At 41.6% G+C, this 18770-nt stretch overlaps 1 protein-coding gene across 1 annotated transcript; it reads right to left on the bottom strand.

The window, feature by feature from the left end:
- Positions 1-1686: 1686 nt before the first annotated feature.
- On the bottom strand, positions 1687-18308 carry fgf10a (fibroblast growth factor 10a). The gene is made up of 3 exons (XM_053411113.1): positions 16760-18308; positions 4488-4591; positions 1687-2566 (listed from the first exon to the last, which is right to left on the bottom strand). Exons 1-3 carry the CDS (start codon positions 17208-17210, stop codon positions 2366-2368), a joined length of 756 nt encoding a protein of 251 aa, XP_053267088.1. The 5' UTR covers positions 17211-18308; the 3' UTR covers positions 1687-2365.
- Between the last annotated feature and the right edge of the window lie 462 nt (positions 18309-18770).

The following is an 18770-nucleotide window of genomic DNA, read 5'->3' as shown; positions in this document are numbered from 1 at the left end:
GGAAAGCAACAACACGAGAGAAGGAGTTTAAAGGAAAAAAGGGGGAAAACGAGAGAGGAATAAAGAAAACATGACATCATATTTAATTAGAATCAGGTGATAAACAAGGGAGTGATATTTACGTTATACCATATGCCCTGCTCCATGTGTCTTTGTGTCTCGGGGGGGCACAGCAACAGGTTTCTGACAAGTAAGGTCAAGGAGGAGGCTTTTCCCAGCTGCTAGACCACACTGATGCACACACACCTCTTTACCCACCCGCCCCTGTGTGTGTGTCTGTGTGTGTTTGAGAGAGAGTGTGTTTGTCGGCCATTTCCAAAGCCTGTTTAATCTTTGTTGTTATCACATGAAGACAGTGTTTATCCTCCAGGAAGCCATGTTTGCTATGTGTACTTGTAAGAGAGGTTTTTTTGAAGCGAGAAATTAAACCCCCCTGAGCTCATCAACCAGGTTGTCTGATGGGCTTGGTTCAAAAGTCTTAATCTCTTACAGATCCACGTCTTGGTTTTATAAAAGTTCCTCACTGCCTTTCTCAGTTTGTTGTAAACCCTGATTACTTGGATAAGGACAACTCTGATGTTTTGGAATAGCCAATATATTCGAGTATTTGCACATAAAAGGCCTTTCTTGACCTTTTCCAAGTAATACTTTGACAATATATAATCTTAACTGATTGTTCCTCTAGTAGCTCTGAGGCTTTCAATATAACTGGTTTCATCACTGAAAGGAGTTTTCTGCATCTAGGCAAATTAAGTGAAGCCCCTCTGCTGACGAAGACTGTCAGATGTTGTTAGAAGCTTGAGAAAAAGCTTGTATGGTCTTCATCAGCAGATGGTATTTGCTTAGATGGCCCAGACGAAGGTTATGGCATTAAATTATGAATTCCATGTGGCTGAAAAAAAATGTGGCTTTTGGAAAAAGGTTTATTTTAAATGGACCTTGAGTTAAGATTTTAACTTCAATAATTGCCTAAAATGTTTGTTTGATCATTATAAGACACCTATGTATGTGATGTAGACATGTAATCTGCACTGCTTTGTTCAATGACCTCCAGTACAGCATCAACACAGGGCTGGTAATAGTTAAAAGAACAGGAAGTAATTTCTCTCTGCTCTTTAACACCGCCACAAAGGAGGTTATGTTTTTGTTTAGTTTGTCAGTTAGTAAGAAGGATTACACAAAAGCTACTGGATGGATTACCTTGAAACATGTTGGAACTCTGAAGTATGGATCAGAAAGGGGTCTACTTAATTTTGATGTGGATCCAGGATTTTTTTTCACTTTTTCTCAAGAGTTTCCCACAGATTCCATTCACTTTATGGTGATAATTTATGGCGTATGTATGAACACACGCAACCGATTCTGTGTGACCGCTTCAGGGTGAAGGACAAATTCTTGTGTGATAGAGTTCTAACTATGAGGTCGGACTGTCTGTATAGATGGTAAAAACTTTATGGATGAAAGCGGTAGCATGCGTCAAATAGTGCTGTGGATGGATTATTATGAGAAGAGTAAATAACTTTTTTCGGTTCATCGTGTAACTGGGACACTGCCAATCTAGATAATTAATTGGAAACACTGTTTTAACAAGGCGATCAGGTGGAATGAACCTTGGCGGAGGTACATGCTCTCGGACCGCCCTTCTGGTTAAATAATGAGCAAAAGATTCAAACGCAGTCAAACAAGTTAAAGACAAATATGTAATTTTTTAATATTTATTCAGGTTTAAATGATTAGTATTCAAAAAGAGAAGCATAAATGGTAAAAAAGACAAGACTTGTCCTTTTTGTGTTTGATTTTTTTTGTTAAATATACACAAAATAAATAAATTTAAAGGAAAACCATGATAGCGTTAGACTTGCTGCTGTGATGGTGCTTTCTTGACTCAATCCTCTCAGCTCTGCCTTTTCATTCTTCCCCTCCTTTCTCTTTTCTCCTCCTTTTCACTCACTCAGTTCTCGATCAATACTTCCTCTTCTTTCCTCTTTCTTCTCCTCTCATCTTTGCCTCCTGTCATTTCATTTTCGTCTCTTGCCAGTCAAGCGCTTCACAGAACACAAATCTAGAAATGTGAGTTACTAAATCACATTTTGGCACAGAAGTCGGTTTCTTTTCATATTTTCTACTGTGCCTATATACTTTATAACTTAAAACAGAAAATAATATATACATTGTATACCAATATATTTTATTTCTTTCTTTAAAAATAGAAATGTCTTTATCCAACACAGATAAATGTCTCTAGGTTTCCATTCTTGTCCTCCTCAGTGCATCATTAAGATCCCGCTCAGATCTGTCCAATAAAGCCACCACTATAACTCCAGATAAGTCCAGTACCCTACAGTCTGAGTTCTCCAACGTTCAATCACCGTGGTTGTACCACGATGGGCAGGAAGTGAGTGGCTGTGTTTTTCCTCCGCGTCTTCCTCCCCTTCATTGGTTTTCCGTTGGCGTTCAATCCCACAAACATGGGCTTCTTCTTGTTGCGCCACTCTGCTGACGCATAGGTGTTGTACTTGTTCTCCTCAATGCGTTCAGTCAGACGACAATCCGGACCAAAGTCCCTCTGCGGAGGAGAAACACGGGAGACGTGAAAATCAAAGTAGAGAAACTAAAGATAACAGATCTGTCTGGAATGGCTACTGCCAAATATTTATCAGACAGTGTTTGTAAAAACACATGATCTGTTTTAAAAACAGGAGGCTTAGTTACATTTGTGGATTCTTATTTGTTAAACATCACATTAACAGTTTGGTTCACTGAAATGAAAGTGAATAAACTTTGTTTCTGTAATGGAGCCGCAGTGTACTTTTCTTTTCCTATATCCAAGCGTTTGATAGGTTCTAAATTTCATTAACACTGTCTCAAATTCACCAAGAAATTGATTATATGCTGGAAAGTAAGACATTTTTCATGCTCACTAATGTTTATTTTATTGTTCATCTTGTCGTACAACAGCAATATCCTGTTGATATTTTACTTTGTGACAAGAGGGATCAACATATGGCCCAGACATTGCTTAAGACCAATATCAAATGTGATGAATGAAACAGGGCCAGAGAGGTTACAATGAGATGTGGTGTTTTCAGGCTCGATGCCAACAAAGAGCATCATGACACCATGTTTGTGAGCTTTACCACAGTGACCACCCACTGGTGAGTGAAGAGAAAATGATCTGAGAGTCAGTTCACTCGAAGCTGCAGTGGTGCTTAAGGCGAATGTCGTATAAACAGCATAAACAACTATATGCAGTTGATATTCATAAGTAAAATTGTACTTTTCCTTCTTGCTCGCTCGCACACACACAAACACACACACCCATGCACACTATAAGTCTCTCTCTCTTTCTCTCTCTGGCCACAGCTGTTCAAATTGGTTCCAGAAGTAAAACTGAATGTTCCTGGAGCAAAATGAGAATATTTCACAGATGCTGTGCAGCTTTTTAACTAACTCTGGTGCTCGGAAGACCAAACAACAAGTGTGAGTTGGCTGTCTTTAAATTAAAGTGTTAGTAAAGCAGATTAAACAGATTCGAAAAAGAAACTTATCATAAATTATATAGAATTATAGCAAATCATAATAAAAAAATTCATAATGCAAGGGCCGTGATACCAAGAGCATTACGGATATTAAAAAGTAAAACATCTTTACATCTAATAGACTTTTAAAATACAATGTATATCCCAGATTACCTGGTGAATATCCTTCACTGTTATCTTTGAGAGTTTTGTACAAAGTGAATCATAGTAAAAACCAAAAAAATCCAGTTATAATCCTTTGTGTCACACATGGATTAATCTGGCGATATAATGAAACAATGATTTCATTTGATTACCAATGGATAAAGAAGTTACTGTGTAAACCCATCCGTTGAAATCGAACGCCAGCCCTTCACTGCCGTGCTACTGTGGTTTGTGTTGCACCGGGCAGAAGACGTCATGGGAATTCAGTTTCAGGCCATGCAACAGAATGCCTCTTTTTCTTTCTTTTTCTACCGTGTGTCATTTCATCTGTGGTGTGGCCCCAGAGAGAGATGCTGAAAGTTTGGGTCCTTTCAAAGCCAGGAAAAGAGGGGGGGTAAAAAGGAGGGATGAGAGACTGAGCTGAAGAAAAGGAGGGAGAAAGAGTGATAGAAAAGGGATGAGACAAGGGCTGCTCTCCCCAGAGGGACTGAAGCAGAATAGAGAAACTGAGGGTTGTGTTTCCTGTTTTTGAATGGAGAGGGGAGGAAAGGTAGGTAGCAGAGAGGAGCGCTCACACTGACTAACTGCGGTTCCTATTTCTGGAATAGAGTCTTGCAGCCATTGTTTTAAAAAGCATTGAGGAGAAGCCGCAGAGGGAAAACTGTCCTTTGCAAGCCTTTGAATCACTTCTATTGATAACGGCGGCAGATGAATTCAATAGTCATGTGAGTGTTCTTTTGAAAAGTAGAGGAGAATGTGGATGAACAAGTATCAGGTAGAAGAAGGCGACAAACTGTGACTCACCGCTCCGTATAGCAATCCCTTCTTGCTGATTGCCAGGTAGTGGTTACTTCTGAGGCCCCTGATGGCCACCACTCCCACATCAACTGACTTGATCTCCAAAATACCTGATAAAGCAGGGGACAAAGAGAAAAAACATCAAAATGTTGTGAGGATCAGTTCCTTTAAAACATTTGCATTCATATGAGTTGTAGATTTCTTTCTGATCTGAGATTAGGGTCCAGTTTAGTGTTCCGAGAAATTATTTTCTTGTTCATCGTCTCATGACAATCGTGATACAAACTCGAGGGAAACACAAAATCGTATCAAAAAGATTTCTTTAACCGTGCAGGAAAACCTTGCCAGTTTATGATGTGCAAAGACTTATCATGGGATATGAAGTTTTTCATTTGCATACATCACTAAAAATTGCATTTCATAATTTTGCTACATGGCTTCAAACCCCTTAAATCCTGCTGCAGAAACCTACACTTTCTCCCTCACAAGTGAGCCCCAGTCCTGTCTACCCCTTTTCTTCACTGTGCGGCTGTCAGACCTCAGACTGGCCTCTTGCCCCCTGTTCATTTGCTGGTTGGCTTGTGGGCTGCATGCCCTGGGACCGAGGTGTAAGCCAGGAAAAAAAAATTCGTTAGTTTGTTTTTTCTGACCAGGGGAGCTGCAGGCAGGCACACGGACAGGACGGAGAGAGGCTTTTTGGCTGCCAGACTGGCAAGAGGTCAAGGCATCCGTATCAGTTTTCAAGCCTGAACCAATTACTGGTTTAAGCTGTGGTCGCCGGCTCTTTCTTCTCTCATCCTAAAGTCAGTTACACCAAGCCATAAAACTATCAGGGGTTTTGAGAGGATTAGCTAAAGGGGCCAGAGGGAAGTGGGGCCTGGTGGCAGGAATAGTCAAAAGGATAAAGTGAGAACGGGAGACCGTTTACACAGAGTATCACTTGAGCTTTTCTTAGACAGTTTCCTATTGGAGTAATGAGTAATGGACAACTTTAAAAACCACAAACACATAGACATATAGTGGAGGGTTTACCAAGAATAACTGCTGGTGGACACAGCTCAGACACATGGATAAGATGTTGTGGAAGAAACAGTGGATCTGGAAGAGCTTGGGAATTATAGATAATTCACTCACTTTATCCTTTAGCTTCAATGTTCAGATAAATCATACTTGCTTTTAGACAAGATGCCCTTTCTCTGCCCCTACTCCAACTCCCTCATTCTCAGGCAGATTTGCAGCCTTCTACAGACCTGGTGTGATTTTTATGATGGTCAGAGCGTTGAAGGAGTGAAGCTGTGAATCTTCATCCTGAACCTCTTTGCGCAGACATTGTCTCCCACTGCATTTACACGTATATTCCCACTTTGAGGCCGAGTGCTTCTTCTCATTTCTTTGCATGCTCAGTGAGAAACAGCATTTGATTAAAAACGTATAAAAGCACTTGTAATTATCTTAATGTTTTGCAGTGACAAACAATTTTGCATCTTGTAAGTGTTGTTGTCTTTTAAATTATCTTTTGCCTAGTTTATTTTTGTTAAATGTAGTCATTGGCCGGAGACTACAGGCATTCATCAGTCCCAACATTTCCCACATTTGGCTGATAAAAGCTGTCGCTGATCCTCCAAAATTCAAGAAGATTTCTGTAGCTCACAGTGCATCATGTTGGCTTGTTGTTGAGCGCATTACTCACAGAGGCATGTACCTCAGGGCAAAACTGATCAATCAGATTCCAAATTGTCCATCTCCCCGCACCCCAGTAAACATTTCTGAGCTGCGATTGGTCAAAATAAGATCGGTCTGTGCTGCGCTTGCGGCCGGTCCACCTGTTCAAACCGTTTTCCCTCCTCCCGTTTGATGTGGTTTGTCAAAAACCAAAAGCGCAAGGCTCTTTTATGGCCCCTTTACCAGTTACAAGAAGCAGCCTGTCTGCCTGCCAGTTAAAAGGCCAGGCTGCAACAAAAGGCTTAGATTGCAGCAACAGAGTTTATGGCAAATGGGATGGGGAGAAACAGCAGCCTGCTTTGTGTCACTGCTGACACACACACGTCAGGACGCAGATGTAGACATGTACAAACGTACAAACAAACGTACAAACAGTTTAATTATAACTTTTTTAAACTACTTTTAAATCCAACAATTCTCCTTGTCAATATTTTAGGTTACATATTTGTCAAATGCGCCGCCCTGGATCTCAGCCCAGCATATTTATTATGAATTTATTTTTGCACGTGCAAAGAAAAAACTTTTATGACCCACCACAGAAAGCACAGATGGCACACGGTCCATTTAATGTAAAAGGCACGGACATTTTCTGATATCAACATATTTTAGGAAACTACCAAGGGCGAACACCTGTGTGTAACAACTCAATAACTTTGGTGAAAACGAGCCAAAAGAGTATTTTTCCATTCAAACCCGAACCAGAGCACTGACAGAGTTCATATAAACACAGTCTGGCCTCCCAACTGTAAGAAACTGTTAATTAACCACTTCATAAAGACCACTACGTTGTTTACTGGGTTTGTTATGGAACTCCACTGGGACTCGCTGCCATTACAGTGCATTTCAAGTCAGAAATACAACATTTTATGATCTACAGTTTTTATGGATCATAGTGATGGTTTTATTGGATGATAGTGTTGTGGTGGTTGCTGTAGTTTATGCTCATCATCTATTGTTTGTCTGATTATGTCATCTGACTCTCAGGGCGGTTTCACACCCACTGTTTATTTGTTCTGGTCCAGGTCGGGTTGTGAGTTTCTAACTTTTTTTTTTACTTGTTTCGGTTTCGTTTCACACAAAAATCCTAACAAACCAAAATGCACCACTACAAACCACAGGAGACTATGTTCACTGTGATTATTGGTTTGAAGTATTTTAAACAGGAACCAGAACAGAGATACAGGAAGGAAGGTCCTGGGCATAGTAAGACGGAAACCATGCTAGTTCACTATTTGTGTTTTGACACTTTTTGACATAAACAGCCATTGTACGTTTTTCAAAGTGCAACAAACACAAGTTGATATTAAAAACCAATGGTCAGTTTGGAGGCAAATGGAGACGATGAGAAATGGACGATGGCTTCGTTAACTACATAATCTTCCTAACTACTTCACATGGAGGTACACACACATTCACATGCATCTATGTAAAAATAAGTTCAGATACGCACGCACACACACAGAGGGAGGTACACAGCCCCTCCCGTCATCCCCCGGCTAACCACATTGGAAACACGGCCCGTGAGACTCCAGCTGAACCTAAAGGTTAAAAGGGGTTGTGAAAATGTTTCCACTGTTTATCCGGGGGCTTTTTTGAAGATTATACTGCGGTTGTTCACATCATGACCTTGACGCGGTGACCAGCTGTGAGTGGGTCTACTGTTGGCCTGCAGAGCCGCTGAGGTCTCGCTCTGCATTGTGTAATATTGTCACTTGTGGACAAGCTTGTGTCATGAACTCCTGTTCCTCAGTGAGATGGTTTATGGTTCTTTTATTCTTCGTCCCTAGCGAAGATATTTGGACGCGCCCTCGAATTTCCTGTCTTTTTTTGACCGCAACCAATTCTCTGAAAAATGAATGCGACATTCAAGACGTAAAATTCATAAAGCACAACTAGCCCCGTTATGTATTGTTTTTAAGATTTAAGGTCTGATTTGCATCGGTTGAGGTCTGAACATGAAGATCAGTTTTCTCTTTGAAACTGTGGCAACAGAGTGACTGACGACGTGTTGAATTCACTGTGACATGAGAGTTTACGTGCACGCAACAGCTGAAATTCATTCCAGTAAACTAATCGATAAAATAAATAAAAGATACAAAAGAAGAATAGAGGAATTCAATTAAATCAAACCACCGATGTTTAAATCAGATATGAAGTGAAAATATTAAACTCTTCTATTTGACCAAACAAAGCACAATGACCCAACGCATGAAAAATAAGTCATTCAAGAACAAAAAAGTGTTCTTGGCTGCTGCGTTTAAGACCACTTGTGGTTTTGAAATGATCAAACTATTTCCTATACATTTTGTTTTTGTCTTTGAGTTTGGTTGAGTATTTCCGGCCCCTTATGAAGACTGAGAGAGAACTAACACTTCTTGCTTGTGCAGTTTGCTTGGCCAGTGCTGGTGAAGGTATTGGGTTGGAGTAGAAACTGCTGTATATCATGTGTTCTGAGGAGCGTTGAGGTATCGGTTTAGACTTGATGTGGTGGACAACAGTATCATCCTGTGTTAAGTTGCCACATCAAAGCCGATGTGGAGGACTGAACCTGAGAAAACACAGGCCTGTTTCTGATTTGAACACAGTCAAAACATTTTCACAAAAGCAATTTATTGGTAAAGTAATTTATTTTTACAACATTTATTTTGTATTTATTAAATTTTGGGGTTTATAAATCATATCAAGTAGATAAAGGAGTGTTTTTGTTCGCTTCATTGACTGGGTTCCTTCTCAAGTATATTTTCCATTTATATTTGACATGTACTCACAGTGATATTTAGCTTATTCTTGCCCCCATAATGGTTTTATTTCCTCTCCTGACAGGAGCACTCACATCACCGTCTCCCCTTAGAAATAGCCTTAACCGCACAGTGTTCAGGCTGTGTGTTATTTCGGATCTGGCTTGAGGTTCCTTAAGAAAAACAAGCCCAGAATATTCTGGATTCAAACAAAACAGATCACCTGAGTGTTTTAAATACCGGAGGTCTAGCCGACAGATAGCGTTAAGTTTCGTCTGCGTGGCTCATCATTCCGGTCCGCATAATTTAAGCTCACTTTTCCGAGCGCAGCGAGACCGCAGCGGGTTAAGTCACATGCGTTTGTGAGCAGCTGGGAGGAGACCGACAGAAATTCACAGTGATTTGACCGAAAGGAGAGAAAAAAGAGGAGAAACAAAACATAACCACCTGAGATATTGTGATTACACAGTTGACTTTGTAACATGATAAAGTGGCAAAGCTGCCAGTTTCTGTCAAAACATTTCACAGGCCTGACACGGCGGGAGTTCTGTTTGCAGTCAAAGTGCTGTGACGGTTGTCTGCAATTTACACATTTTTCATTTACTCCTCAGCTGCCAGTGCGATGTTTCCCAACTGTTGTGGTCTGCATTGTTGGCTCCGGACTTCCAGCTTGTTATCTTACACCACAAATATTATGCACAGACAAGCATAAATATTATTCAGATTGTCCCATCCAGCTTTCTGTGTAAAGCTATTGTCTCTTCTCACATGTGCATTATGTACGTACACACACACACACACACACACACACACACACAGAGAGAGAGTAATTAGCTGGCATTCCTGCCTTCTCTGTTCAAATGGCCAGACTGGCCCATGTGCCTCTCTGAACTCTGCTCTGAGCTCTCAGCTTTACCTTTGATGACTCCATTAAGAGCCTCACTTTCGTGTGTGTGTGTGTGTGTAGCAGGGTTGGGGGTGAGTGAGAGAGTATAGGAGGGGAGCAGGAACATGATGTGTGTGTGTGTGTATTTGGTAGGGGGCTTTTCTTGAAGCACATGGTGTCTATATGGCGGCAGCCCTGGATGTTATCTTTCACAGATGCTATTCTTCACCTCCTGCTGTTTTACTGGCCATGAATTCTGCCTGTTCACATGCACCAGGCTAACACCAAAATGACACTTTCAGTATTAGGCTTCCATTGCACTGCACAGCACAGTTACTGGTCGAGAAAAGCTACCTTCAGGGCTGGATGTTTTTAGTTTGAGAAAATAACTTTGCAGCTATGATTAATTGGTCTTATCAAAAATATATGAACAAATTGTGAGCAATGCTTGTTGCAGCAATACATCTTAATTTGTCATCAGGAAGTTGTGTTCTTTTCTTCTGCAAGAGGTCACTGTCACGCTCAATTTACAGTGTGAAGTTGGTGTGATGGCTTTACAAAGAGAAAACAAGTAAAGTGAATAAACTACAGAATATTTAAGTTCAATATATTAGATAGATTTGTATTACTACAATATTTTCTAGAACATCCTCTGACATGATGCAGCATCACATCAGAGGCCATCGAGATGAGTTTCATTCTAACGCAACAAATACCACAATTTCCACTTCTTAACTTTTCTTTCACTTTTCCTTCAATGTTTACTCCAAAGTGAACATTGATGTCATTCAGTTTTGCACTTCACTGTGGAATGTGATGACTTGTTATTTAGACTGCAACAAACTGCTGGATTACTGGGAGGACATCTCGTGAGATGAGCCAGGGACTGAGCTGAATGTGCAACATGTTTGAATTCATACAGATGATACTTCTCCATATTAAAGATATGAACTCTGGTTCCAGATATTTCATTGGAAAGATGATTTGCACCAAAGCTTGATAGTTGTTTGGAAAGCAGAAGTATTAGACTGAGACGTATGTCAGAGTATCACTTGGGAGGTATATGATTGTACTATGGAAGAATCCTCCACATAACACAAACAATGAAATAAGCTGTCCATCAAAGCAAAGATGTCTGAGTTAAGATTGTGGACAGTAATCGACTCTCTGTGTTTGGAGACATTTTCTCTTCAGAGAGCTGGAAAGCTCCAACGAAGCAGAGGACGTTACAGAAACATGATTTGCTGCTGAAAGACTTTTGTTTAAGGTGGTGCCGGACTGGTGGGGCTTTTGGCCACGCTACCTCCGTCTGCCTACAGAAATCTGGCTCCCATTTCAGTCATGTTGTAGCTGACACATTAATGGACAGGGGAGTGAATTGATGGGGGAAATATTGGGCTGCAGTGTCAGGAAATATGTAAACAGTGATGAAAAAATGAGACGGATCCCGTCATTGTCCTCAGTGACGCCTGGCAAAAGAGTTTTAAAAAGCAATGAAAAAAAATATCTTGATGCAAAACAGTGTTGTTCTGATCGTTTTCTGCTCTGCATGTGAGCACTTCCAAAGCATTATCATACACATGCTTTAAATGACCCTGTGTGGGAAGTGATGGGGTCAAAGACACTTGTACATCTGAACCTCGAGACCTTCACACTAGCTGCTGCATGTGAAACATGGAAAATGGTGCTGACGAGGGAGGACAGGGAAAGGAAGGAGTTTTATAATATGTTTTTGATAATCTACATAATGCAATCTCATGCTGTAACTGTAAAACAACTTGGTGACTTTTAAAATGGCAACAAACTGAAGATTCACTAGAAAGTTTGGTTTCGTCAATACATTTTAGTGTCAAACAAATCCATGTGGACACCTTTGATGACTATTTCAACTAGAAATGGATTTTGTGCAAAATTTGAGGGTCGTCTTTTTATTACTGAAGTTATTGAGAGATTTTCCAGAGAATTTATTGAATAACAACTCAAGTAAGTGCCTTTGAAAGATTCAAGAGTTTTAGATTAGGTCTATTTTTATTGTTGTAAAATGGTTCAGAGTGTAACCAACACCTCATCAAATGTAGGTGCAGTCTGTTCTTTCTTGGCCTGATGTCTGGGACTCACATTAAATGTTTAGTCCCAAATAAGTATTTCAGACTCAAGCCATCAAAGATTGTGCAACAACTTTTTGTAAAGTGCCATTAAACTAGTACCAGTAAATACCAAGAAATCACTTGGTTAATCCATATTTCTTTAAAAGTTTGCTATAAATTATCAATGCTCATAGTCTGTTTTACCTACAATAAAATCAAATTTCTCTTATGTAAGATAATCAATATTATGTCATTTTGTTTCTCCAGGTCACAGCCAGTATTTGCTCAGTAGATTCCAGGAAGAAGGAGTCATGAATGAGAACTGACATGATTTGATCCAGACTCCTGCTGCAGTTTATTAACAGAGCATCACTATGGGGAAGTGTTGTACGTAACCAAAGGTATTTGATCTGAATTCGTCAGTGCTGCTCATTCTTACAGTCAGATAACAACCTGGAAATCTGAGACTACTTCCTGTTTCTTCAGCAATAAGCAAAATCGATGTTAGAGGGAAGCTCACAAGATATCAAATCGAGGCGGGAGCGTGTAGGCAGTGTATGTTTATCGTGTTTACTCTGCAGCTGAATGGGATTGTTGATGTGAAACTTGGCTCTGGCAGCTTTAGGAGCTCTCGATGATGGGCTCAGTTTTTCCTGAACAAGCTTGTGCAGTGACATTTGCACAGCACGTTTATTTACGGCCGTTGGAGAGGGGGGAGTCCATGAAGATGTCAGAGTAACTTTGAATGAAAAGCAATGCTGACACTAACCTCTGGTGCATCCAATACCTCCTCATAACTCCCTTTTATGGGCCACACTGTTACCTTTTCCCACGAGAACTCTAAACATGCTCATCAAGAAAGAAAAACACCGGAAGATACCACTAGAGACGGAAAAAAGGGTGTAGAAGGGAATCATTTTAAGGAGATAAATTGAAGGAAAACTTTTTATTTTGTTTTAAACTTGCTGAGTCATTGGAGGTTTATGGCGGCAGAGGAGAAAGATAAAGATTTACATGCATTTAAAACAACAGATTAAAGTATTTTCCCCCCGTTTTTTTTCATTTGGATTGTAACTAAATTACAAAGTAGAAGAATCTGCAAATGGAATTAAATAATAGCGTCTTCTAGCACAAATAAACCATTTTTTCGTACATGTAGTAGAATCAATTGCATATTATCGAAATGCCTTAATTTGTCTTGTTTCAAGATGCTGACGGACGCTATTTGATCCAGACAGATTAGTTTTAGAATGAGATTGAAACTGTCTTACTGAATTTGCAGATTTATAAGAGAAAATAAAGACCTTCAGGAATCAATAACGGGCAGAAATTTTTCTTCTGAGAGAGTTTCTTCTGTAAAAGAACACGTTTCCTCCTCAGTGAAAATAGAACTGTACTGTATTAGACTACCACACTATGTTATTCTGAAGTTAACAGTAAAGAATTCTAAATTTGTATCCCCTGACCTACATTACATAGCTAACAGTGGCTGCTGAGTAACCAAGCAGCTAAAAGTGATGCACTGTGTAAGGTGTTGACCTTTCCATTAACAAAGCTTCCTGACTTGGGTCAATAGGTAGAGGTCAAACCAGAGGGGGTAGACATGTGTATTTAGCCCGGACATGAAAAACCTGCCCTAAATCAAAATAACGTCCCCTGTATTAGACTATCCATAAATTCTGGAGCGTGAGATTCATTCATGTCAGTGGGTAATGTGTCCACTGTGATTCATGTCAACAATAAGTATGTGTGACAGATTTTACAGTCTGGGTGGCCACAGTGAGAATCAAAGCTCCGACTTAAGTAAAGTTGGCACCATTTAATAATAAATGAACTGTGGTCCAACTGTAAACACATGTACATTGTATTTGTGTGTTTGTAGACGTAGTGTAACAGTCTGTGGACAACGTGGATGTAAGAAAACAAGGACAGATCTGGCAGCACCGATAAAACCACGTGACGGCTCATGCAGCAGGGTTACGAAGGACGAGGTGACATGGACAGACGGGCACTGGTCACATGAACTCTAATAGACAAACCCTGACACACACCGGTGAGCTCTGACTCACACCACCTTAACCCTGAGTGACGTATTGCCCCCAGCTTTGACAAGATGATTAGAAAGGCTCGGCTGCGGAGGAGAGCCTCGACCCCGGAGCTGCACCTAAAACTTCTTCATCACCTCTGACACCATCTAATGACACTCATTTGCAATCTGACCTCCTGAACATTACCAGACTACTAGACCATGACAACTGCACTAACAACTGCTCCCACACTTTATTTTTCCAGTTTAATGCTTTCCTTAAAGGAGGGGTCCATTTCTGACAATGAGCTCCGGGGTCAAATTCCTGATATGCAACATGCGAGTTGACTTTGACACATTGGTGCAATTGTAGCATCCTGTGTTATGAGGGTTAATTATGTGACTAAGTATGTTGCAGGCATTATCTTAAACATTTGTCTCTGATAAGCACATAAAGGCAAAATTCCCAATAAGTCTGTGCAGCTTTGAAACATTTGTTTTAATTCACTAATAATCCTACACATAATGAACTTTCATAGTGTGTAGCATAAAAACTACAATACAAATGTAGATGCACACATTATATTGCGAGGCTCCTGAGCAGGGTCATGTGTAAAAAAACTTGTCTAGTATGTCAAATACCACATCGTCGTTCTCAGTTAGGGGAGGAGAATTTAATTATGTTCTGAAGGGTACAATTTGTTCTCTGCAGATTTTAAAGCACATGCAAAGTATCAGAAGGTGGCGCATTAGCTAAGTGTGCAAACTCCTGTACATTCAAAGTCCCTGCACAGATGCAATCACTATAGTGTGGCATTGTGCACTCGCACACCATATAATCATTATTTCCTCACAGCCAAAGCAGCACGTTTCCACCCATCGTCTGTTAATCTGAAACATGTTTTACATCTGCACTTGCTATCAGGTAGATCCAGCGTAAAGTCCTCCTATTTAAAGTTTCTTCCTCTGGAGAGTTTCTACCCATTTCCCACAACAATCAAGACGAGAGCTGTTGAAATTGATGGATTGTGCCTCTAATGCCATGACCTGATGCCATTATAGTTGGTGACTGTTTGCACTCTAATGGTTGAACTCTTAATTTGTATGTGTGTAAAAGTGTGTGTGCATGTTTCTGTGTGTGTGTGTGTGTGTGTGTGTGTCAGAGAGGACTGCAGGCAAGGGGAGGGAGGAAGAGACGCTAATTGAAATTCCTTCAGCCATGTCTGGCAGAGCCTTGGTGTCTGAGTGGCACATACGCACACACATGCACACGCACACACATATTCACACTGGCCCTGGCCCTAATAAAAGTGGGCTTTGCCATATGGAGGCCATGTGCAAGACTGGCCTCTCTGTGCTCAAGCGTGTGTGCGCGAGTGTGTGAGCGCTCAGCAGGAGAGGCTTGTACAGCACCACAGACCCACAGACACATGCATTCAAACCTAGGACATGTGTATGAAGGTGTGCGAGTGATAAAGATCTTCATATGCGGTTAGACTCTCAGAGACGCATGCATGACATGCTGTTACAGATTCTCACACACGCAGTGGGCGTAATGCAGCGCTGGCCTGTTGTATTCATCTTAAAGAGATTAGTTTGTGTGTTGGACGTCACCCATTTGATTCTGTTAACTGGCAGGGAAACTCTGGGCAGGTAAATGTGGGAGTACTGTTCTGCTCTCCCTCAGCAACTACTGTCAATGAGGCCTCGGGGCAAAGCAACTATTCTGAGCTGCTTTGAGACCAGAAGACTGTGGTAGCCCTGGAGAACTTCCAGATGTGTTTAACTAGAAGATAAAGATGTGGACTTCAGAATGAACATCTGATTTTCTGTTCTGGATCAGTCATAAATGATTATAATGGCCCTTAAAAGTTCTTAAAACTTTTTTAATTTGCTAGTGTACAGATGTCTTGAAGTTTGCAAGCAATCATACAACCATCATTGTGGTGCAGTTCAGTTTCCTACCAGCGCATATGTCACAATTATGTTCATTCAAAATGTACACTATCTACAATATTCTGCAAAATGAGTACATTCTGCATTCATCAAGTCATTTTCTTTTAAGAGTTAACATATTTCAAGAGCTGTGTGTGAATGTGAGACTGAGTGTTGCTGACAAAAGAGCATGTGTGCTAAGTGACCCTCTCAGGATAAATAGAAGTTAAAATCATACTTCAAAAACCGCAAAATGCACAACCAGAAGAATGAGCAGGTTATTACTTTACATCTGAGTCAGTATAACCTCATACTTAGCATATGCCCACTACTATTATAGCTGCGGCACAATAGCAGCAATGAGTTAGTCTTCTTGTCGTTCTCCCTGGGGGACTGGTGATAGTTGTGTTTCAGATAATTCCTCAAAGAGGAAGAACAGACTTTGGACAATTTCTAATTGGTTCCAGTGGATCATCTTTTATTTATCTACTTGGCTTACTCATTCTGTTTTCTCCTCTCCACTCTTTCCCAATCACCTACTGTCATGCTGTCTTTTCTTAAACTCTGTAGTCTGGCAAATATGCCTGCTTGTACACATGGTGAGGAGGCTGAGAAGCACGCAGCTCTGTTATTTGTTCTTTTGCCCAGTCACCGGTCTTCATGTGCACGGTTGCTTAGGAGTGGAAAACAGGAATATCACTTTGCACATATAAACACAGTAGACCTATTGGGAGACAGCCAGTGCATCTTCTGCTGTATTGTACTCATTGGCAGATTGTGGGCATAAGTGAAAGTGAAAGAACAGTTTCGAATCCTCATAAGTTGCTGTTTAAAATTTAAAGTACAAATAAAGAACATTCAAGAGCAAGACAAATCTCACTTACTGTACGGATCGTCCTCGCTTTTGGTGCCATTAACCGTCCCTTTCCTGTCAATGCGAAGGAAGAATTTCTGGTAGGAGAACAGTTTCCTCTGCCGCACGTCTCCTTGTAGATGGTTGTAGCTGCTCCGCACGTGGCGCCCGACAACCGTCGCAGAGGACGATGATACATTGGTTGCCCGTGGCAACCTCGCAGAAGATGCATGCAGAGGAGCGGGTGATGAGGGAGGTGGCGGGTGAGGGATGAAGATGTGAGGAGGAGTCCCTCCCGGTGCATTGTGGTTCCTGCCCGGGTTTGACCGTGATGATAAAGGAGACAGCGGTGAGGATGAGGAAGGTCCGAGCAGGAGAAGCAGGAGAAGGAAGGTGAGGGGGAGGAGGAGTGAAGGTCTGCAGCAGGGGCAGGAGGAGAACCAGGCAACCGGTGCACCTTGTGTCACTGTCCATCTACACATGGTAGTGGAGCTGGGAGAGCTGTGGAGGTGCACAGGGGCTGGGGCATGCTGAGCTGGGTGCAGGGAGAGGAAACAAGAGTGGGAGAAACTCCCCCGGCACAGCGACTACACCTCCTCTGTCTGGGGACCCACAACCTCACCGACACTGTGGTGGAAAAGTGATAGAACGTCTGGTTTGAAGATTGATCAGTGATTCACTTAAGCTGATGTAGAGTTGTCAGTAATGTTGGTCTTGGGTGCAGCTGGTGGTGGTGGGGAAGCCCTCAGTGTTGTGGCTGACTCTGCTGAAGTCCCCGGTGCTGTTTATTCCTCAGGATTGCGTCAACATCCATAACTCGGGTCACCTCACAACGGAAACAACCGGGGGCTTCTCTCCTTGTCCTCTTGCTGCTTCTGGCTCCTGGTTGCACAAAGCCTCTTAAAGTTCCCTTTTTTCTAAAGTTTCACTCTCACATCCAAAGACACTCAGAGTGAAAATATCAGTTCATTCATATGCTATTAAAGATCTACTCCACACACATGTCCGTTCATCTCCTTCAGTCCAGGGTGGATAACAAGAAGGTGGAGGAGGTCTGGGTATAAGATGGCAAAGTGTTGACTACAAATTGAATAAATAAAAACAGGAAGTGAAAAAAATAAAATAATTCTGCTTCTCATAAAATGTTCAGAGAAATCCAGGCAAGAGGGGCCACAGTAAAAAAAAAATTAAAGAGTCCCAAAATCCAGACTTTCTTCTCTCTCTCTTCTGTCTCTGTCTCTTTGTGCCTCTTGTTTTGTCGGAGCTGGTTTGAAGTCACTTGAGTGTGTAACTGAGTCCGGGACCTCTCGTCTTTCTGCCCTCTTTTGTTGTGCGTCTGTCAGTGAGTGGAGCTCCCTGTCTCTCCTCTCTACCTCGGAGTTCTGAGCGCTGGAGCAGTGCGTTGCCTCTCTTCTTTCCTCCCGTGTGTGGCTCCCTCTCCTCTGGCCCCCCCTCTTTCAGTTGCCTCTCCCTCTCTCCTATCTCTATCAGCGGCGCTCTGCCTGGTTATCTGGAGTTTCTCTGAGGTTACTGAATCTTGTCTTTCCTTTCACCTTATTTATCTGCTGCAGTTCGCCAGATGTCATCTCTTAGTGTAATTGGATGTCTGTGAAAACCACTTGGCTTTGAAGAGCCGTGTGCGTGCATGTGTGTCTGCACATGTACGTATGTGTGTTTGTGTGTGCATGTGTGTGTGTGCAGGGAAGGGGGGGGGGGTCTGTCCCACCCCCATTTTCTCTTTCCCTCCCTCTCCCTCGTTTCTCCGTCCCCTCCCCTTTCCAGACCAAGCCCTACCAGTTGAGCAGAGCAGGTCCAAAAGAAGGAAGAAAGTCTTTCCCTCTATCTCTCTTTTAGTTTGGTCCATCCCTCTGATGTTTCGTGCTCTTGATTACAGCCGAGTGTTGTTTGAAATGATTTGAATAGGAGCCCAATGATTCTCCCAATCCACAACAGACCTCTTTTATTTTGGCGGGGGATTTTAGGGTTCTACTCCATCTTGAGCTGATTAAAGTAGTAAAGTAGCATAACTTTTACCGCAGGTG

Source organism: Pleuronectes platessa, chromosome 19, assembly GCF_947347685.1.
Source record: "Pleuronectes platessa chromosome 19, fPlePla1.1, whole genome shotgun sequence".
Taxonomy (NCBI): domain Eukaryota; kingdom Metazoa; phylum Chordata; class Actinopteri; order Pleuronectiformes; family Pleuronectidae; genus Pleuronectes; species Pleuronectes platessa.
This window is presented reverse-complemented; position numbering and strand designations above follow the sequence as displayed.

Coding starts and splice junctions, on each gene's coding strand:
- fgf10a (XM_053411113.1), bottom strand. CDS start 17,210: ATGTGTAGATGGACAGTGACACAAGGTGCACCGGTTGCCTGGTTCTCC. Junction 4,592..16,759: donor AAGCGAGGACGATCCGTACA/GTAAGTGAGATT, acceptor CTGCTTTATCAG/GTATTTTGGAGATCAAGTCA. Junction 2,567..4,487: donor AGGGATTGCTATACGGAGCG/GTGAGTCACAGT, acceptor TCTCCTCCGCAG/AGGGACTTTGGTCCGGATTG.